General features: G+C 35.3%; 3 protein-coding genes and 1 non-coding gene across 4 annotated transcripts; all 4 read right to left on the reverse strand.

Annotated features, from left to right (window-relative positions):
* Positions 1-3,136: 3,136 nt before the first annotated feature.
* On the reverse strand, positions 3,137-3,949 carry LOC132279013 (uncharacterized). The gene has a single exon (XM_059780930.1). It carries the CDS (start codon positions 3,886-3,888, stop codon positions 3,265-3,267), a length of 624 nt encoding a protein of 207 aa, XP_059636913.1. The 5' UTR covers positions 3,889-3,949; the 3' UTR covers positions 3,137-3,264.
* A 361-nt stretch (positions 3,950-4,310) lies between these two features.
* Positions 4,311-4,382, reverse strand: TRNAP-UGG (transfer RNA proline (anticodon UGG)). The gene has a single exon. It is a non-coding gene; the product is annotated as a tRNA-Pro (tRNA).
* A 906-nt stretch (positions 4,383-5,288) lies between these two features.
* LOC132278603 (F-box protein At3g12350-like) lies at positions 5,289-7,512 on the reverse strand. The gene is made up of 2 exons (XM_059780431.1): positions 6,634-7,512; positions 5,289-6,054 (listed from the first exon to the last, which is right to left on the reverse strand). The coding sequence occupies exons 1-2, from the start codon at positions 7,387-7,389 to the stop codon at positions 5,554-5,556; spliced, it is 1,257 nt and encodes a 418-aa protein (XP_059636414.1). The 5' UTR covers positions 7,390-7,512; the 3' UTR covers positions 5,289-5,553.
* Positions 7,513-15,189: 7,677 nt separating this feature from the next.
* LOC132279254 (exocyst complex component EXO70I-like) lies at positions 15,190-19,657 on the reverse strand. Its single transcript, XM_059781186.1, has 2 exons — positions 18,701-19,657; positions 15,190-16,779 (listed from the first exon to the last, which is right to left on the reverse strand). The coding sequence occupies exons 1-2, from the start codon at positions 19,481-19,483 to the stop codon at positions 15,436-15,438; spliced, it is 2,127 nt and encodes a 708-aa protein (XP_059637169.1). The 5' UTR covers positions 19,484-19,657; the 3' UTR covers positions 15,190-15,435.
* Between the last annotated feature and the right edge of the window lie 426 nt (positions 19,658-20,083).

The raw sequence follows: 20,083 nt of genomic DNA on the forward strand, positions 1-20,083 counted from the left end.
TAAAAGTGAATGTTTGAATAATTGATAAGGAAATATTGGACCCTTTCATAACAATAGAAAAAGAAAAGATACAAGATTAAATCTACTCTAGGAATTGAGAACTCAAGGATTTGAATGGTCCTGAGATATATTTACTTGGTGACCACCAGATGATGAAAATCTCAACAAGTCATTGGTTGCATGTTCTTCTAGATATGGCTTATACATTGTTTGGAATAAACCAAACTACCCTTGCACAATATTTTTCACCTAATTAGAGCTTGAGTTAGAAAGATCTCACAAAGGCTCCTTAAGTAACTTCAATTAATTTTTAACTTCCAAACTTTGCAATGCTTTGCATTTTTCAGATTTTTAGTCCTTTTTGTGCTTAGCTTAGCTCCTTACTTTGAAGTCTCCTTTGCTTAACCTCCTTACTCAATTTCACCTAGTCAAATAAGAACAAACACAATAAGTAACCAAAAATAAAATTAAAGTAAAGACACGATCAAAAGAGTACTAATCCCTGAATGTTTCCAAAACACGGCGTTGCCAATTAAATCCCCGGCAACGACGTCAAAAACTTGGTGTGACCGTCGCGTGTGCAACCAAATTTGTGCAAAATAGTGTGGCCAAGTTCTACATTTATAAATGCCACTACTACCACTAACTAAAAATATAGCAAGGGTGAGTAGGGATCGTCCCAAGGGATTTAGGGTGCACTAGTAGTGGAAACAAGGCTTAGGGTTAATAGGTCGAGTGATCAAAGGTAGGTTGTTTGGTTGATAGAGAAAACAAGAGAGAGAGGTCTTGGAACTTAGAGATCACCACTAAGCATCACTTTTCTCTATACTCAATTCACAATTAATGAGGGAAGGCATATGTTGCAACAAGAGTGAGTGTGTGTGGTTGTTTCAACAAACATGGATGACCAATTAAGTGTTTATTGTCTAGGCAACACAATGAATAGCGCAATATATCAAAGTAAACCATTAATCCTTCTTTAAGCTCACAATCCAAACACATCACAAAATTAAATAAATATACTACTTGCATTCATAAGTATGGAACATCAAACAACAAACATGGATTGTCCTTCCATTTAACAACTAAAGTAACTACACTACATCTAAGCTAATGACATAAAAATTAAACTAATTAGACTAAGGGAGAGGCATAATCCATCATGAAATGAGTATGAACCATCAAATAAACCACAAGAGCATTATATTAGGCACCATGTCTTGACAATCTCTAGATCTATAGCATTAATACACATAGACATGCATCAACAACACAAGAAATAGAGATAAACACATGAACATCTATTCTAGCATACATAGACATATAGATAGAATGAAATGGTCATTTGGAAGAATTAAACCACACAAATCATTAAATAAACAAGATCTATGTATATAAAGATGTCAAAACATGTATCACAACACAAATCCCCTCAAAAATACATGAATCAAGATAAAGAAAGTATGCTTAGGGCTAACTCTAGCCCCAAGAGAATGTCTAGCCACTCATGGATGGTGTCCTCTAACCCTCAAGGGCTATCTCCATGGTAGAAATGCTCCTCTTCTTGAAGTAGATGGAAAACTTCTCAAGAATGTCTCTATCCTCCTTTTCTCTTTTCTTCCTCTCTAAGAATTGTCTCTAAGCATATGTGAGCATATGTGTAAAAGTGGCTCCTATTCCTTATATAGGTAGGTTAAAATGTCACACCCAATAGTCTGGGCTCGCACATCAATATTCCTCCAATGATTGCACTATAAGCCAACCTTTAATGAGCTGGATTTTGTCTTTTTTTGGATTTGAGAGGGTTCGATCGATTGAACTTGTGGTAAGATCGATCGAACATGGCTGAGATCTATCAAACTTTGGCTGGATCGATCCTCCCATGGCAGCACCTTTTTGGATAAGGACAAATCTGAGATATTTTGGGGAATGAGACAAAAGTGGTAGGTGAGGTGGTACAACAGGATAAGATGAAATCTTTTCGATCGATCTGAGAATTGTTGGATCGATCGAACTTTATGGGATCTTTGGATAACGACAAAAGAGCTTGGATCCATCTTGAAATGTCTAGATTGAAGAACTTTCAATCGATCGAAATATACTTGTGATCGATCGAACCTGCTGAATTCCATACTTTGCTTCAATCTGCTTCCACTTTGCTCCTTTCTTCCATCCAGCTTGAGTTAGCTTTCTTTAAGCTCTTATTTGGCTGAATTAGCTTATTTTGGGGATAAGCACCTAAAAAGGGCAATAACACGAAATTAGTCTAAAACGGGAAAGTAAGATAGATAAAGGTTCTAGAATACTTAAGCTTAAGGGGTTTAAATGCGCACTTTTCACCGCTCATCAGTGTTGCTGTCTTTCGCGACTCTAGGGGAACTAAAATGTAGAAAGTGGTGTTTTCTCTCTTTCCCGCTGCTAGTGCAACCTTCGTTGAGGCCATTTGCCTTTGAAAAGCAGTTCTTTGTGTTATTTCTTCTTCACTTTCACAGGTTTGGTTTAAATGTGATTCAGGCTGTATCGGGTGTTGCTCCTGGGCCGATTGAAATTCATCCAATTGTATTTGATGTTCAAGTGGCGCTTCGGCGATTTAACTTTTCTCGCATTAGCTATGTCTATAGAACTTGCAATGAAGTTGCTCACGCTATTGCAAAGCTTTCCCGACGTCATATTCCTGGGGATCTTGCTCTTGTTCATATTCCCGGGGATATTCTTAATTTGGCAGCCACAGACAGTTTGCATTGTTTGGTGCTACGGTAACTACTGTCTGTTGGTGGGCTCGGTCCTTGGCTATGCTGACACCTTATAGTTTTAGGTTATTATCAAGGCTGTGATCTTGAAATTAGTGGGTGTTAGTTTTGCTTTAGATTGTTATCTGTGTATGTGTTTCTTTGTTTTATGTTTGATGTTCTTGCCATGTAGATGCCGTATGGCATGGCGGTTCTCTTGCCAGAATAAAAATAATAATAATAATAATTAAGAAATTTTCAATGTAAGTCAACTACCATTTGTTTAATGCCACGCAGGGGTCACTAACCACTCATATTCTCTTCAACTCTCAAGAAATAGCAAGATTTACTATAATGCTACAAAATCATGATTCATTTTCCATTACTTGTGTAATTTACACTGATGATGAACATGTAAAAGAGAGATTGAATTTTCAATCCAACCCAATACAGCCAAGAAAAACACAATTAGTAAGAGAAGAAATTCAAAACAAAGCATAAGGTCTAAGTAACAACATATCTAGGAGTTTACCCACTAATTAAGCTTATTTCCTCTCAATTTACCAAAATACCCCTCCTTCTTCCATGGCCATTTTGAACTGTAGCTCACTCCTTCTATGGTAGGGACCAAGTACCACCCAATAGATATACACAAAATCACAAACGATCGCCCAAACACAGCCAAGAACAACAAGATCAAGACTACAATCACTGTGAACTTTGAACTCCATGAGAATCTCTCCTTACCCTTCAGATCTCTCAACATGCTTCCTGGTTGTTGCACTTCATTCACATCATGTGTTATAGGCTCATCTTTGACATGGGTTGTTATGTCTTGTTTTTTGTCTCTCACCTTCACAACAATCGGCTTGCAGTCATTTGAGCTCGAATACGCGAAGCGAACAAGAGAGATGTGTTGTGAGCCCACCTGCGCGTATATCTCTCGCCTCTTATTGTCGAGATCAGCTAGAAGTGCAGAGAACTTGTCGAGCCCGTGATTGGCGTACGGGTTCTCGCTAGCTCTGCTTTTGCATATGCTCATCATGATCATGGTTTTCCTGCACTTTCTTGGTGGTGGAGTTGAGCTCCGAGGTTCGTCGTCATCATCGTGTTCTGCTTCTAGATGATGAAATGTGCCACAAATGAAGGGATTGAACATCGGAAAATGGAGTGATACAGAAATGGTGTTTGGTTTGGGATGTTAATGTTTTTGGATTGATTTTCAGTCTTCGTTGAAAGATTGGTGAACCACAAAGCCCTTATAAGCAGGGTCTCTGTTGAAGTCCACATCTAAGCAAAATAAAAATAAAATAAAATAAAAAGTTGAGTAAATATGGTAATGGAAGCTTCTGTATGGAAATTAATGGTTGCTTGACTTCCTGGGAAGGGAATTATATAACATATATATAATACATATCATGAGGGTGTTTTATTCCGGATAAAGACAAAAAGAAAATGAATTATTGTAAGGTACTTGGAGACTCATTAAAATGGTAAATAATTAATTATTCCAACTTCTAGATGGTGTACCGGTGGGGTAGTTGAAGGCAAAACGTGTTATGGTTTTTTTAAATTTAAAAAGGGGCATTCCGAGAATCGAACTCGGGACCTCTCGCACCCAAAGCGAGAATCATACCACTAGACCAAATGCCCTTGCTTGTTGTTTCTCGCTTTATATAATATATATTTATAAAAAAGACTTACATTTTTGTACTACTGCTTCAATAAATTTAAATCTTACCATTGAGTATACCATGCCAAGTTCTTATTTTCCACTTAATCTAGCTAATCTCTCAACTCAATTTTCTAGCTAGAAACTTTTTACTCTATTAGTTTTGACATAAAATATTTTTTTCAGGTAAAATATATATATTTTCATTTTTACTTTGTCGGTATTTAACAAAAGTCTACGTTGAGATTGAGGTCGAGTCAATCGGGCGGGGCATGTAAAATAAATTACCGAAAATTGATAGATAAGTTATTTTTGTTAAATTTTAATATTTTTTTATTCGTAAATATTTTACATAACCAAACACCAGAAAAAAATATATATATTTTCTGAAAAATATTTTACGTCCAAACAAATGATAAGTTCCGTTTATTTCGACGTAAAATATTTTATTAAAGAAAGATTTTCTTTTTCACATAAAATATTTTTTTATTTTTCTGTATTTGGTAAAGGTGCAGGTAGAGGTTGAGATTGAGTTCATTTGGCCGGAGATGTAAAATAACTTGTCGAAAATTGATAAGTAAGTTATTTTTGTTAAATTTTAATAATTTGTTTTTGTGAATATTTTATAACAACCACGCACCAAAAAATAAAAAATTTTAAAAAATATTTTACATAAAAAAAAGCAGAGCCTTAATGTAAAAATTGAATCATGGACCAATATTTTTATTTACTCCCTCTTTTCCAAAAAATAAAAATGTCCCTTTTTGAGAATTTTAATTTTTAATATATTTTTTTATAATAATGGTAGGTAATGAAATTTCAAATATACCCTTTATAGCGGGTCAATATAACGTTCTTAAAGACAGTATAACAAACATGATCAGCACTTTCTTAAGTAGAAACAACATGAACTGATTGTATTTTAAATTTTTACATTATTATTACATCCATTACAAATATGTACATGGTGGCATTACTGTCATCAACAACAAACACTGGAAAAACATTGAATACTCGGAGTACCGACTCTCGTGGTTCAATGAATATTCACGATTTCTCTTGATATTAGAAATAATAACTAATTATTGACCCGAGTACTACATCCTCGATACTCCCAAAACATACGCAAATGATGTTAGCTATGCAAGGGTTTCAATCACTATTAAGCTCTACTGTATCAAGAAGACAACCATTAAGCTCTACTGTATCAAGAAGACAACCATTTCGAGCAACATGATTCAAGTGTATGATGTAATTATCTCTGAGAAATCCATACCCGAATGTTCCATCCTCATACAGCCATATCATTCCTTGTACATGCTGCGTGTTACCGGAAATTCCCACCAAGTCTCGAATCATCATATCAAAACTTGAATTGATGTAAAGAATGCGAGAGACTGTTTCATTTCCGGTCCAAGATTGGCTTCGAACTCCATCTGCTGAAGCAAGAGGATGAAGATGTACGCGTTTATAGTATGAGTACTCTTCTTCGGGGGAATTTGGAAATTCCATGAATTCTGTTTCTGGTGTCCAGAACACTGGAAAAGAATCTGAGAAAGGTTTAGAGGCGTCCCAAATCCTTCGGCATGAAATGCCCCCAATATCATCATATTCCACAACATAAAAATTCAAGTTCATGTCATTGCCAATACCCTGCAGATCAGAGAGCGTCAAATGACGACTCGTTTACTTCTACATCTTCCAATCCAAGCACTTTTTTTTTTACCAATACAATTACTAGATTACATATGAAAAAAGAAAAGACAAGGACAATCATTGAAAACATTAGCAACTAATTAAAAAGTAAAGGTATGTATTTTTCTCGGTATTATATGGACTCGGTTATATGTATCGAAACCCCTTTAGTCTGGTGGCTTTTGATATAAGTGGCTATAAACTTTGAATACTTGCAACTACTACACAGATATCATTTAAACCTCAAGAAAAGAAATTGTGACTGGTACGTTGACGCCGTTTGTATATTAAAAAACAATGTATTTTCTTTTCTAGCAAATTAGGAGTAAGAGATTCAAACACGGGCACACCCAATTAAAAATGTTAGCACCGTACTAATTTGACCACGGGAAAATGCCCTTGGTAGAGCAATGTATGGAGCAGGTAAAAATGTTCAAAAATACAAGTGCATCACAAAGAGTAATACTAACATGTAAACTTCCAAGAAACATATGTAGAAGAATTAAACGAATAAGTAGAGAACAAAAGCATCACCACCTTCCATAAGCCCTGCAATGGCCGAGACAGCGTCGGAGAACAATCAACCACCTTCACAAAATGCTCCGGCGGCCTCTCCTTCTCACTCTTCCTCTGCCTCAGACTGTCCTCCACAACCACGTGATTATTCCCCACAAAACTAACGTTCACCGGAATCAAATCGTGGGATGATTCCAGCTTACACTCCGGGTAGAGAAAATTCAGTGGCTCACCTTCAGGACCAATACTCAACCACAAAAACGGAGCTTTTGTTACTCTATAAGTGCCGGTCTTCGACGGTGAAACGGTCGAGCCAGAGACAAAAGAAGGTCCCCATTCGAAGAACACGAGCGGCGCCGAATTGCTGCCGGTGCTGTTGGGCTGGCCGGTACGGCGCCAGAACCCGATGAGGCTCTCGTAGTGGATCAGAATTTTGTGGACGTGTTTGTAGGTGATTTTGGACGTATTAACCCATTTGTTGATTTGGGTCTTGGAGCCCCACTTGCGGTCGCAAATGGAGAACCAGAGCTTGTCGTTGTCGTTTCCACAAAGATGGACGAAACGTTTCGACGTGCAAGCGAAGGTGGAGATGTCGGAAGGGGAGAGGAATGAGAGAATACAGAGCTGAACGTCCTCCGGTAAATCGGAGAACGAAAATGGGACCACTCTGTTTGGGTCACTGAATTCTGCCATGGGTTTCGAGGGAGAGAAAGGAATTGAGAGAAAAATGGTGTTTGGGAGATCGGAAAGTATGGTTTCTGTGGTGCGTACATTCATGGGGGTTGTAGGATTGAGTTGGATTTATAAATAGGGAAATTGAAGAAAATGCCGCACTGGATGTGAGAGTGCGAGAGACACATGACAAGTGCCGTGTTAGTGTGGCATTTTTATCCTTTGCTATGTTCTATCGTTGTTAGCTTGGGACAAAAGCTCCGGACTCCAATCGATGTAATTATTCCTGCAGTGCTGTCCACTTTCTAGTGGCTTTGGTTTGCCCACATATTTTTTCATAAAACAGATATTAAGTCTGCCTTTAGCAATTACACTACAAAGTAAAATCATCATTTATAAAAAGGAGCATCAACACTTAGGTAATATATATATATATATATATATATATATAAAAGAATATAACATCATCATATTGAATTAAATTAGATTTAAGTGTAACTATTAATTTTTTAACATTATGTAAATATATTTTTTTTATGGTGAAAGTGGTGAGTGTGGCAATTAATATTAAATTTTATCAAATTTTTTCTTTTCATAGTGAAGGTGGTGAGTGTGACAATTAATATTAAATTTGTCTATTTTTTTTTTTAAATATATTAAATAATTTATGCCTAACTGTATGCTTTTTTAATATTTGGAAGGAAAAAAAAAAAAAAGTTGTGACTTTTTTCATTATTTTTAGAAACATCAAGTGTTTTGTTTCTTGTCTAAAGTTAATCCAAGTGACTTTAATTTTAGTTTAAATTCTTTAAATTAACATGTTAAGTGTTTTTAAAATACTTTAATTTCAGATAATAATATAAATGATATGTTGAATTGAGTTACGTTTATATGTGATATTACTTAATCTGTATTATGTGCATACCTTATTTTAAAGGTGAAAAAGGTTTATTTTGTTAATTTAGTTGTCAACAACCTTTATTATTTAAGTGGTTCATATATGGCCACATCATTCGGATAAACACGCATAATGATGTGGCCATATATGAACCATTTAAAAGCTACTGTAAGAAACTGTATAGGAACCACACTATAGAGGATTCGCGCCCCCAAAAGCTCCTCATTGACAAAAGTTTCTGCGTGTTTATCCGAATTCAATCCATAATTAGGTAAAACTTAGTCTAATAATTTATTAATAATTTATATTTAATAATTAATTAATTAAACAAATCAAATATGAATTATCGTTAATTCTATTCAACATAACATATTATATAATATTTTAAATATTTATTATTAAGTTATAATATATAATATTTATAATGTATGTCATCAAAATATTTCATAATTATTTTCTCTTACACTTTTTTTAAAATTCTTTTACAAAGAATAAAGATCTAAATTTCCTTTTCTTTTAATATTAATTTATTTTTTTACAAAATCAAATTACAATAAATAAAAAATAAAAAAAAATTCATAACTGATACGATATATCCATCAAATTGTCTGATAGATCAAACCACTAAATAAGTCTATTACATTTCGTAACTTTAAAAAAAAAAGAAAAAAAAGAAATACTCTTTTAGATTCGGATTGAATAGAGATATTTGATGTGCGACCCAAACATGGGACCCACTCCAACAGTACCGTGAATGGTCGGTCTCAATCCGGAAACTAATAAAGTCTATGGCGACTACATGGCACATGGAAGTGCATTTGACAAGTATTGCTGATATGTTTTGAAGATTGCACATGGAAGTGGATTTGACAAGTATTGCTGATATGTTTTGAAGATTGAAACTAGATATTTAGCAAAAAAAAAAAAAAAAAGAGGGAAAATTTGAAAAGTAATGCAGTCACTGGGAAGGGCGGATCTAGAATAGGGTTGACTAATGGTTCTTTGAATGGATTAATATTAGTAATATTAATGATTGAGCGCTTATTCATTTATTCACCTATTTATATACATGTCACTTTTTATCTCTCCCACTTGAACTCATGAAACACCATCATTGTTGTCGGACTCAACCGAAACTGAGTCTGATTTTGATACCAATTGTAATAAGTGAGCATTTACCCATTTACTCAAAATTTCAAATTGTTGGATAGTATTATATACTTACTCATTTATACTTATGTCATTGCCCTTATAAAAAAAAAAAAAACTAAAGATATCAATATTTTTTTTTTTTTGACAACATTGACTTGTTCAAGAAAATTTGATAGTCTACTTTAAAATAGGTGGAAATACCACTGATAATAAAAACACATACATGTATATAAAAAATAAGAATAATAATATCTCTGCATTGAAGAGTTAGACAAAATTGTTAAATCTTGGTTAATGAATATCAAATATAAGAAAGTGGACCCTCTACTTTTTTATCTCATTTATGTATTAATGATGAATAAAATATTATAAAACAATTCTGCTAAATTTTTCGGTGCAAATATATATTTAAAATAATTATATTATATTTGATTCGTTGGACCATTGTGTTTTGTCTATAGAATTTTTAATTCTAATTTAAGTATATTTTTAAAATAATTAATGCACTCTAAACTGACTGTGTACTACCTGACACAATGATCCATGCCTTCTTCCCAATTGCAGAATAGAAATGCAGCAGAGAGGGTGCAGGACCGAATGTCTTAATATGAAAATTGAATTTATTTATTGTATAGGTCATATCATATGGCATTGGCAAAATAATACTATATAATTATAAAAAAAATTAAATAATTCATTATAATTTCTTAATGGAGATTTCGTGGGAATTGCCACTTAAGATGTAATACGTAATATGGCTGCAAGTAGAAGACCGATTCAGTTGCATGAGAAATGCCTTAAGAGAGCATGTCTATATTGATAAACATAGAAGGGTTGTGATGTATTATACTATTATTTATATTATTATTATTTTTAATAAATTATATTGATAAGTAACTAACACACCGCAATCACGAGAATTTAAACTCTTAACTTTTTATTTTAAAATATAAAAAAGTGACAACAAATGTTGGTGTTCGTATTATTTATCCTTAGTTTCAAAGTTTACTAACGGCAATGACATTACAAATGGAGTCCAATTGCAATTTAGAATGTTTAGCGGGTCTTCTTGAACTAATTGGATCACTCGGATTGTTCATTCGGATTATGAAATCGAGTTCTTAAATTAGAATTCAACATCATATTAGTTCAAACATCATATTAGTTTTTCTTTTATTTTAATTCTAATTCAAATATGTGAATTTTCAAAGACTAACTTGAAGTATTCAACGTTTGCAATAAGTTAATTTTATATTATAAAATTTTGACCTTATTTTAAATAGAATTTTCCCTTTAAGATATAACTTAGGTTTTAACATTATTTTTCATAGGTATATAATTCACAAAAAGGAAAAATTACTATTATACAATACTTTTAAAAAAATAAAAAATAAAAAATAAAAGAATTAGTGGGGCCTATTACCTCAATTCGTAGTGTTTGTAATAAACCCTCCTTAAAATTTATTTTTTCAAAAGATTTGTATTTTTTTTTAACTAATTGCCAAAAATACCCCCACCAAGTAAAGGGGGATTTTATGCAATTCACTCAATTATGTGTTCATAGCATTTGTAATAAACCTTCCTTCAAAATTATTTTTTCAAAAAATTGGTTTATTTTTAACTTATTGCCAAAAATACTCCCACCAAAGGGAAATTTTATGCAATTTGCTCAATTATGTGAATTTAGTTTAAATTTTTTTTTTTTGAATAATATTTGAACTTACATTTTATGTTGCATGCAGCACCATATTTTAATTAAAGAAAAATATCAATAAAATAAAATAAAATAAAATAAAATTCATAGTTATGAGTGTAACTACATATAATTTCAAATCTTATATGTTTACTCATATTATATATTATATATACTATTTTTTTTTTTTAATACAATGCGTATATATAAGTATATGATTATGAGATGAACATTTAATTAAAAAAAAAAAAATTAGATTGACAAAAATAAATTTTAATTACAAAAAAAATTTGAATGGCATAAACTAATGGGCTTTTCTCTTATTTTGTTTGGTTGATAGAAACCAAAAAGAATTAAGGAGGCAGGATTTAGCTAAGCTAGACATATGCTAAAGAAATAACATTTAATTGCATTCAAAATTATAAATTTCTATTTCTATTTTTATTTCTTATAATATTCTTTAATTAAAAGTATAGTGGGAAAAAATATAAGTTCAAATATTATTATTTAAAATAGAAAAAAATATATTTTATCTAAATTCACACAATTGGTCGAATTGCAATAAACTCACTCCTGAATTTTGGTGAGGGTATTTTAGTAAAACTAACCCTCTGATTAGTTGAAGAGGTTTTTTTGATAAAAATTAAAAATTAAAAAGAGTTTACTGCAAAATGTTACAAATCAAGGAGGGTTAAATGTAATTTACCCTTCGTAATCAAACATATGAAATAAAAAAAAAAAAAAAATTTGCATTAGAAGGTGATTGTTATTAAACCATACAATTAGCTATATTATGCTAAAGAAATAATGTGACTAAACTTTTAAAGAAATTTGACTTTTAACTATAATTACCTAACTGATATAGGGAAGTTGCAAAATGAGTCCAGTTGTCCTCAAACAACTCAGGCCAGCTTAATTACTTCAATTTGAATTTTGAACTGGTTTACTAAACAAACTAGTCCCAGTTTTAGTTGGAATTCAAAGCTCATTAAATGAAGAATATTAAATTTAGAAATATAGTTGCAACAAATGCACATGAGTAGTTGAATCAAGTGCGGCTCACATTTGACCAGAGTTACAATTATATTTAGGGTTAATTTCACCCTTTTTAAGTTTGATCAAATATTGCCTTTTTCACTTACTCAGCGGTGTCAGAGCACTTTTTGCATGTACAATAACATTATGTTACAAGGGGAGACTTGTCCTACATCGAATCCAGATGGGAAGTAATATGGGTATAAATGGGTGGGTATGCAGCATTACTAAACAGTTCGAGTTTTTGGGTAAATGGGCAAGTTCCTACCCGTTACAGTTGGTATTAGAGCCAGACCTGTTCTTTGATCTGGTGTCACGCTAAGCACCCGACCTGAAAGGCTTCCGGGTGAGCCACCCCGGGTAGGCAGGGTGGCCCGACCGCAACGAGGGCGTTGCGAGTTCGGGTGGGGGAGAATGTTACAAGGGGAGACTTGTCCCACATCGGATCCGGATGGGAAGTAATATGGGTATAAATGGGTAGGTATGCAGCACTACCCAACAGTTCAAGCTTTTGGGTAAATGGGCAAGCGCACACCTATTACACATTGCTACCTTTTTTATTTTATGTTGACTTACAAAAATGATTAAAATGACTTGAATACCTTTTTGACCTTGTAAATTCACAATTATTTTTTAGGGTAAATTGTACGCAAACCCCCTAAGGTTTGGATTAACGCCATTCAACGAACAACGAACTAGTTTACATTGACATCCCGTGAGGTTTCAAAAGTCATATTTATCCTTAAAAACATATAAGACATTATAATTGACAAAAATAACCCTATAATCCCCTCTCAACCACCGCCACACCCACACACAAACACACACCGCCACAACCACCGCCTCCCACACCACCACAGTTACACACACAACGCCACGGCCGCAGCTACACATACAACGCCACGACCACAGTCATACCCATACACACCGCAACCACCTCCAAACCCACACAACCACCAATCGGACTCTGACCTCACACACTACCATAACTGCCGCCACACACACCACCAAGAAAACCATACCACCAACGCCACTACCACTGTCACACCCACACCACCACCCCAACTTCGCAGTGGAGCAATTGTCGAAGTCACCAACTTCGACCAGGCCAAGATCGTCGAATCTGCCGCCGCCACACCAGTCACCAACTATCATCGCTCAATGCCATCAATTACAAGGGCAACATCTTCTTCTCTTCGACGACGGTGGTGATCGAGACATCCTCGATGCGTTGAAGATTCAGATCGGGGTCGATGGTGGTCGCGGATGTGGTTGAGGAGGGAGATGATGGCGGCAATTATGGTTGAGGAGGGAGATGATGGTGGCGGTTGTGGTTGAGGAGGGAGATGATGGCAGAGGTTGTGGTTGCGGTTGTGGTAGAGGAGGGAGATGATGGCGGCGGTTGTGGTTGAGGAGGGAGATGATGGCGAAGGTTGTGGTTGAGGAGGAGATGATGGCGACGGTTGTGGTTGTGGAGATGGTGGCTGCAAATGTGGTTAAGGAGAGGCAGGGACGAAGCCAATAAAGGCCTAGGGGGGGCACGTGCCCCCCTGAGTTGCCAGCAACCTATATTATATATGGTAATTTTTAAAAAAATTTCCATATATATGAAAAAATTTATATTGTGCCCCCCTTAAATTTGTAGTTCCTAAAATTATATTCGTATTTTTTCTTTATTTTCTCTTTTATTTTTCACATTCCTTAAATTTCTTTAGTAGAAAAAGTCAAATTTCTCTTCCTCAATTGAAACTTTTTAACTATTTTCTATTAAAGTTCTTTCATTTTTCTTTCCTTTTATATTTTAACAATTTTCTTCTTCTTTGTCTTTTTGAATTTAATAGTTGTTATATATATATATATATATATATATATATATATATACTCCGTATTATTTTTTTTTTTTGGCAGTGGGCCCCCCCCCCTCACTTGAAATCCTGGTTCCGTCACTGAGAAGAGCAGTGGGTGCAGAGAGAGAAGGGGTGGGGATCTGCGTTTGGGAATAGGGGACGAAGGAGAGGGTGATTAATGGGTAAAGGGTATTGAGGTAATTTTTTAATTAAAAATGAATTGTTGATACTAATTAAAGGGTTTTTAAGTCTTTTTAAGGTTGGGAAGGGTGTGCATACAAGATTTTGAAATTTCAAAGAGTGTCAATATAAGCTAGTACGTTGACCGTCCGCTAAATGGTGTTAACCCAAACCTCAGGATGTGTGAGTACAAATTTATTATATTTTTTATGTGTATATATATTATGTACACACATATAATCAAGAAGTAAATTGATTAAAGATATGAAATGAAGATCAAATGTTCAAGGAATTTTTTTTTTTTTTGGAAGAGCAAACAAAAAGATTAGTTACCCAGTCAACAAAAAATTAACAAATATGATATCTTTAGAAGAAAGGAATTGTAATTCTCTCTTCCATTTCCATCCACCATTTACAAAGATTCGCATTCATTACCACAACATGATCAACAAAACAAAAGAAATGCGAATAGAAGAATCAACTAGTAATAGTACAACCGGTACTCTGTTTCCCTTCCCTCTATTTATGTCCCACTATTCTCTGTACAAATTGAGATGAAGAGGACGACCCCATAAGCGGAAACATTAAGATGAAGACCAGTGCTCTAATTATGGTATTGACTACTGTTCTTGATGTTGGTGGCCCTTATTTATTTATTTTTATTTATTTAATTTTTTTTTGATATTTTACAATAAAATGCATTAAAAAAATTAGAGATAAAATTGTATTTTTACACAAATTTAAATATGTCATTGACGTCATTTAGTCCTTACAAACTATTATTTTTTATAAATATTTTTAATTAATTTTAACCTCAAATTCAAGTTAGCTCAGACTCCAAAATGGCAAAATGAGTTTGAGAGTGCAACCTAAAATTAGCTTAGTTCGTAATATTTGATGTAAGCTTATACTCAAATTTCAACTTTACCAAACCTCAAGATCAAATTTGATTGTCAACTCAAACAAGTAAAGTTCTCTTTCTTGTGTTTTGTTTTTTAAAATAATTTTCACAATGCTTTTGTAAACTCAAAAAATTTGTGTACCATTAACCTATAATTTAAAATTATATTAGATTTTTTCAATGCCATATGCCCCCAACACGAAAAATTATTACAATAGAATTCAAAATCATTGATTGATCCCGATTAGTTATAAAGTGACACATAAATAAATGTATCCCGAGCATCTGATAATTTCTCAACAAACACCAAACAAGTCTATACAGTTCTCACTCCAGCACTCTTTAACATCGATTCACAAATCCAACTCCACATTTCTCGAACTGGTTTATGGTCAAGATAAATTTGGACCCACACAATTTGAAAATGTAACTACCAAACCGAACTTCACTGCTTTGATGCATTACTAGCATTTGATCTGGACCGTCGAAAATCTCTGATCTCACGAGACCCTTCCACCGACACCGAGTGCCTCCCCTCCGTCCGATCATTCGAATCAATTCGCCGCAAGGTCCCCACCCGATCACCACCGCCGAAAATCTGGCCCACCAACCCCTTCATCGTCTCCGGCGACCAATAAGACTTCCCCTGTAAAACCCACGAGTACGAGCTCACGAACTCAGTATAAACAGGCACAACAAGATTCAATGTAGCCTCTCTCATCTGCTTTCTCAAATCCCCATCTGGTATACTGTAACTGCTTCGATGCCTCTGCGAAATCTCTTCAAAACCCTTCTTGAACGCCTCCATTTTCACTCTCACCAGAGCTCCAATGGCTTCCTTGTTAACCCTCTGCAGCTCTTCTCTGTCTAGGTTTCGCACCAGTGACACCCAGGCTTGTTTCTGGTAATTGTAGGCTGACTGTTCAGCTGCGACTTTGTACCTCTTCTTCATGTATTGTTCACCCAATAGCTTCCCAAGCTCTGTGTTTCTGGCTCTCATGTAAATGTACCAGTATGTGTTCATGGTGAATATGTGAGAAACCACTTTGTCTTTGTAACGAACCCTCTTCGATTCCACGTTCCTTTGGAGTGCCTCCAAGGTGTTTGATATTGCGTCTCTTAGTAAATTCTCATCCGTTTCGGGTTTTGAAAGAATCCCAGCTTTCCACATTTGCTCTGTTCGGAGAACTTCCGCCATTGGGAGGCTGTAAGCGTCGGCGGTGAGGTATTTCAGGTAGTTAATGGCGTACCGGACGAGTTTCGGGACGGAGCCGTCTGGCGGCGGAGGGAGGCCGTCTTGGTCGCCTTCTATCTGGAGACCGAACTCCCAGAACACTCTGGTGGAAGCGTGGACGAGGAGTTTCTCGAGTTCTCTGAATCGTTGACAGATATCAGCTCCGGCTTCGCCTTGGAAGATTTCTGAGAATTGGGTTTTGAGCTTTTCAAGCGAGTCGAACATGTCGAGGAGTTTGAAGAGTTTTTGAGGCTCTTTGTTGCTCCTGGCTACGCCTTCTCCGAACCTGAAGAAGACGGCCATGATCTTGTCGGCGATCTTGACGAAGCATTCCGGCCATACGACTCCGTCCATGAGGTTACCCAGAACTTGGTTGCAGAGCTTCTTTTCGGATACGAAGACGGTTTTGATTGCCAGTTCGAAGTGTTGAATCCAAAGGGTTATTGCCGTCTCTAAGGTTTCCCATTCCATTTCGTCGATCTCTTCTGTAGTGTATGTTCTGAGGTAGTCTGGGTTTAGTCTCATTAGTGCTTTAGCTGCTCTTTTGTACCTCACCTGTGAATGAATAAAAAAGATTGCAACTTCAGGGACTGTTTGGGAAAACACAAGGTATGTAACAGAACCAACTGTTCAATTGATCAAATACTAGCTAGATTGTGTCTATATATAGTACTTTCTGACTTCAGCATTTCACTTCAAAGAAATTTATTATGCATGCATTACAATGTCCCATGGTCTGTCTGTTATGAGCCCCTAACCTTAGCTAAGTTAATTCTGCGTTTGAATGCCAACAAGAAGAAAAGGGTATATACATTATGATCTATTTCTAATAAGGAAAATGATTTGGAGTCCACATTCACACTCTCTGCACCAAGGACAGTAGACTAGTGGTTTCTCACCTTCCAAGGTCGAGGGTTTAAGTCCCCTTAGGGTATAGTTGGTGTGTGAGCGAGTCTCTTGCCAATATTTAAAAAAAAAAAAAAAAGGTTTATCCGGACACTATTTATAGAGTGGATTGTGAGTAAAAATTTGGACTAAGAGATGAAAATTGCAGGAGAGGACGAGAGAAGGAAGCACAAGCTAGACACACTATATAGATAGTAGTTCCAATTCAATATAGTGATGAATCCGAATTAGTAGTTCCAAAGCAATATGCTCAATTGATTGATGGTGTAATTCCAAGAATGCTTGGTTTTAATATGTGTTACCTGGATAATTGGATTCGGGTTTATGTGTTCGAATATGAAAAATATGTGAGCGTTGAATTTGATCAACAACACATATGCACGACTAAATATTCATTGTACATTTGTACATATTCATATATGTATATATGTATCTACTTTCAAGGATAAATGGCTGGGAAAAAAAAGAAACTATAAACGGTGTTTTTGTTTAGCATTAAGATTTAAACTTGCATGTCATGCATCATTAGTACATCAATTGGTTTGAAGAATTTTCATGATCATTATAAACTCATTCAAGTTATCAGATATGTTTCCCAAGTGCAAGGTATCAGATATGTTTCCTAAGACACGAGGTATGTAACTGCAACCAACTGTTCAATTGATCAAATACTAGCTATATTCTGTTGGTTAGCATGGTTACTGTCTAATATAGTACTTTAATTTCTGACTGGGATGTCCCATTGTCTGTATGTTATGAGCCCCAACTTTAACTCTGCATTTCAATGCCAACAAGAAGAAAAGGGTATATACATAATGATTTGGAGTCTGAATTCAGTCTCTTCAAACACTCACAAAGGGGCTGTGATGCCCATGAGTCTGAATTCGTAGTCTCTACCACCAGATTCTCCACTCTTCTGATAATGGGATATCCGGACACAACAGTTGGTTCTTTACAGTGGACTCCGAGTGAAATATAGACTAGAGCTGAACAAGAGAAGGAAGCACAAGCTAGAAATAGTAGTTCCAATTCAATATAGTGATTAATCTGAATTAGTAGTTCCAAAGCAATATGTTGATGATCATTTGATTAATGGTGTAATTCCAAGAATGCTTGATGTTATGTGTGTAACATGGATTTGGGTTTGTGTATTTGAATTGAATATGAAAATATATATGAGAGTTGAATTTGTCAAAATCTTCAAGCTCAATGACATATCTGAACAACTAAATACTCATTTGACATACATGCATCTAATTTCTAGGATGAACGGTGTTTTTGTTTTAACATAAAATTTCAAACATGCATGATATGCATCATTAGTAATTCATCACATGTTTTGAAGAATTTTCATGTTAATTATAAACTGATTAAGTTATTAGATATGTTTATTATGTATATGTCTAATAAGCGTACTAAGATGCGTATTCCTATTCATAATCTTATATTGTACATTAATTCTGCAATATCCTTGTAATATGTGCTCATTCACAAATTTAAACTTCATGATCTCACAGGAAACAAGTAATTATCTACTGATAACAGGTATTGGAGGAAAGATTACACTCACCTTCACAAAGATATCGATACATATATCCAAACAATCATTGGCAGCAAGAGTCTCCGATATTTGTTTGAGAACTTCAACCTCCAATTCCGTACCCAAATCAGAAGCCATAATCTCAGCTGTATCATCATCTTGCGCCTCCCCAATATTCTGATGCTTCAATCGCTGCAATAAACTTTCATACTCATCCTGCAGATTGAGTAAAGCTTCATCAAGCAACCCATCAAACCTCATAGCATCAACCTCTGACTCATACAGCGCTTTCAGAGTCATCAAGGTCTCTCTCAATCTATGCCTCCTATACTGATCGGTAGCCTTAGTCCTACTCAAGAACTCCACCACCTCCTGAAGCTTCTGAATGGCCGGCTCACATTCTTGACTAATAGAATCAATCGCCGTCTTCAGTTTGTCCACACATTCCACATACTTTTTGAGGCGTTTGAGCCTCTTTTTAGGCTTTGTCTCGTTGGATAACTTGGAGGAAATGTCGAGAAGCTTGCGTTGGAGAGACTCCGAGAGTCTGAAGCTGTCCAGAAGTGAAAGAGCAGGCAAAACAGCACGGTTGATTTTTGCATCCATAGCTTTCGCGGCGATGGACATGGACTGCAGAGGAGCCAAGCTTCTTGAGGCTGTGGTTAGTGTTTCTTGCAAACTATCAAATTTCTTGTCCATCTTTCCCAGACTTGTCTCCATACTAGCAGAGTTTTGAAGGAGGTTCTTGAGGTCAAAACACGCAGTTTCAAGATTAACAAGAGTGGTATCATCTTTATTGTCATTGAGTTCCATGGGGATTGCTTTAGAGAGAGAAACAGAGTTTTAGAGAGAGAAGCAAGGGATAGTTTACCCAATGTTTTGGGTATGGGGTGGGAGTGAGCTATACGTTAAGAAGTCAAACAAAGACAAAGCTGTAGAGGAAGAAGAAGACAGTCTGGATGCCAAAGACTCGATGCAAACTATAAGAACAAATGGCAATGATTGCAAAACAGACAAGTGAATTGGTAGGGAGAAGATCCAAAGTGTATGGCCGGTTTTCTTGAATCAGTCCAAACCGTGAGAACGAACTGTTTTCATTTTGTTGAAGAATTTGGGGTTCTAAAATTGGGCCATTATAGGATCAGCCCATGGTACTTGTCAAATTCGGAGCTAACCCAAGCAAGCCCAATAGAACATCAAGCTCCTTACTTCTGTTGATAATAATAATTATAATTTAGATCAGTGATTTTTTTTGTTTCAGAGCCTTGTTACTAACATTTTTATGAGTGTTACCTAAAAGCAAATTGTATATAGGTTGCCAGTGTAATTAATCCTAATTTTTTTACTTAGTCGTTATAAAAATAAATAAATGCTAAGAGGTCCTTATTGAACTTGTTGATGTGTTTCCGCCCA

This window comes from Cornus florida, unplaced genomic scaffold (genome assembly GCF_030987335.1).
Source record: "Cornus florida cultivar Cherokee Brave unplaced genomic scaffold, ASM3098733v1 CherokeeBrave_3.0.0_Hap2_Chr10, whole genome shotgun sequence".
Classification (NCBI taxonomy): domain Eukaryota; kingdom Viridiplantae; phylum Streptophyta; class Magnoliopsida; order Cornales; family Cornaceae; genus Cornus; species Cornus florida.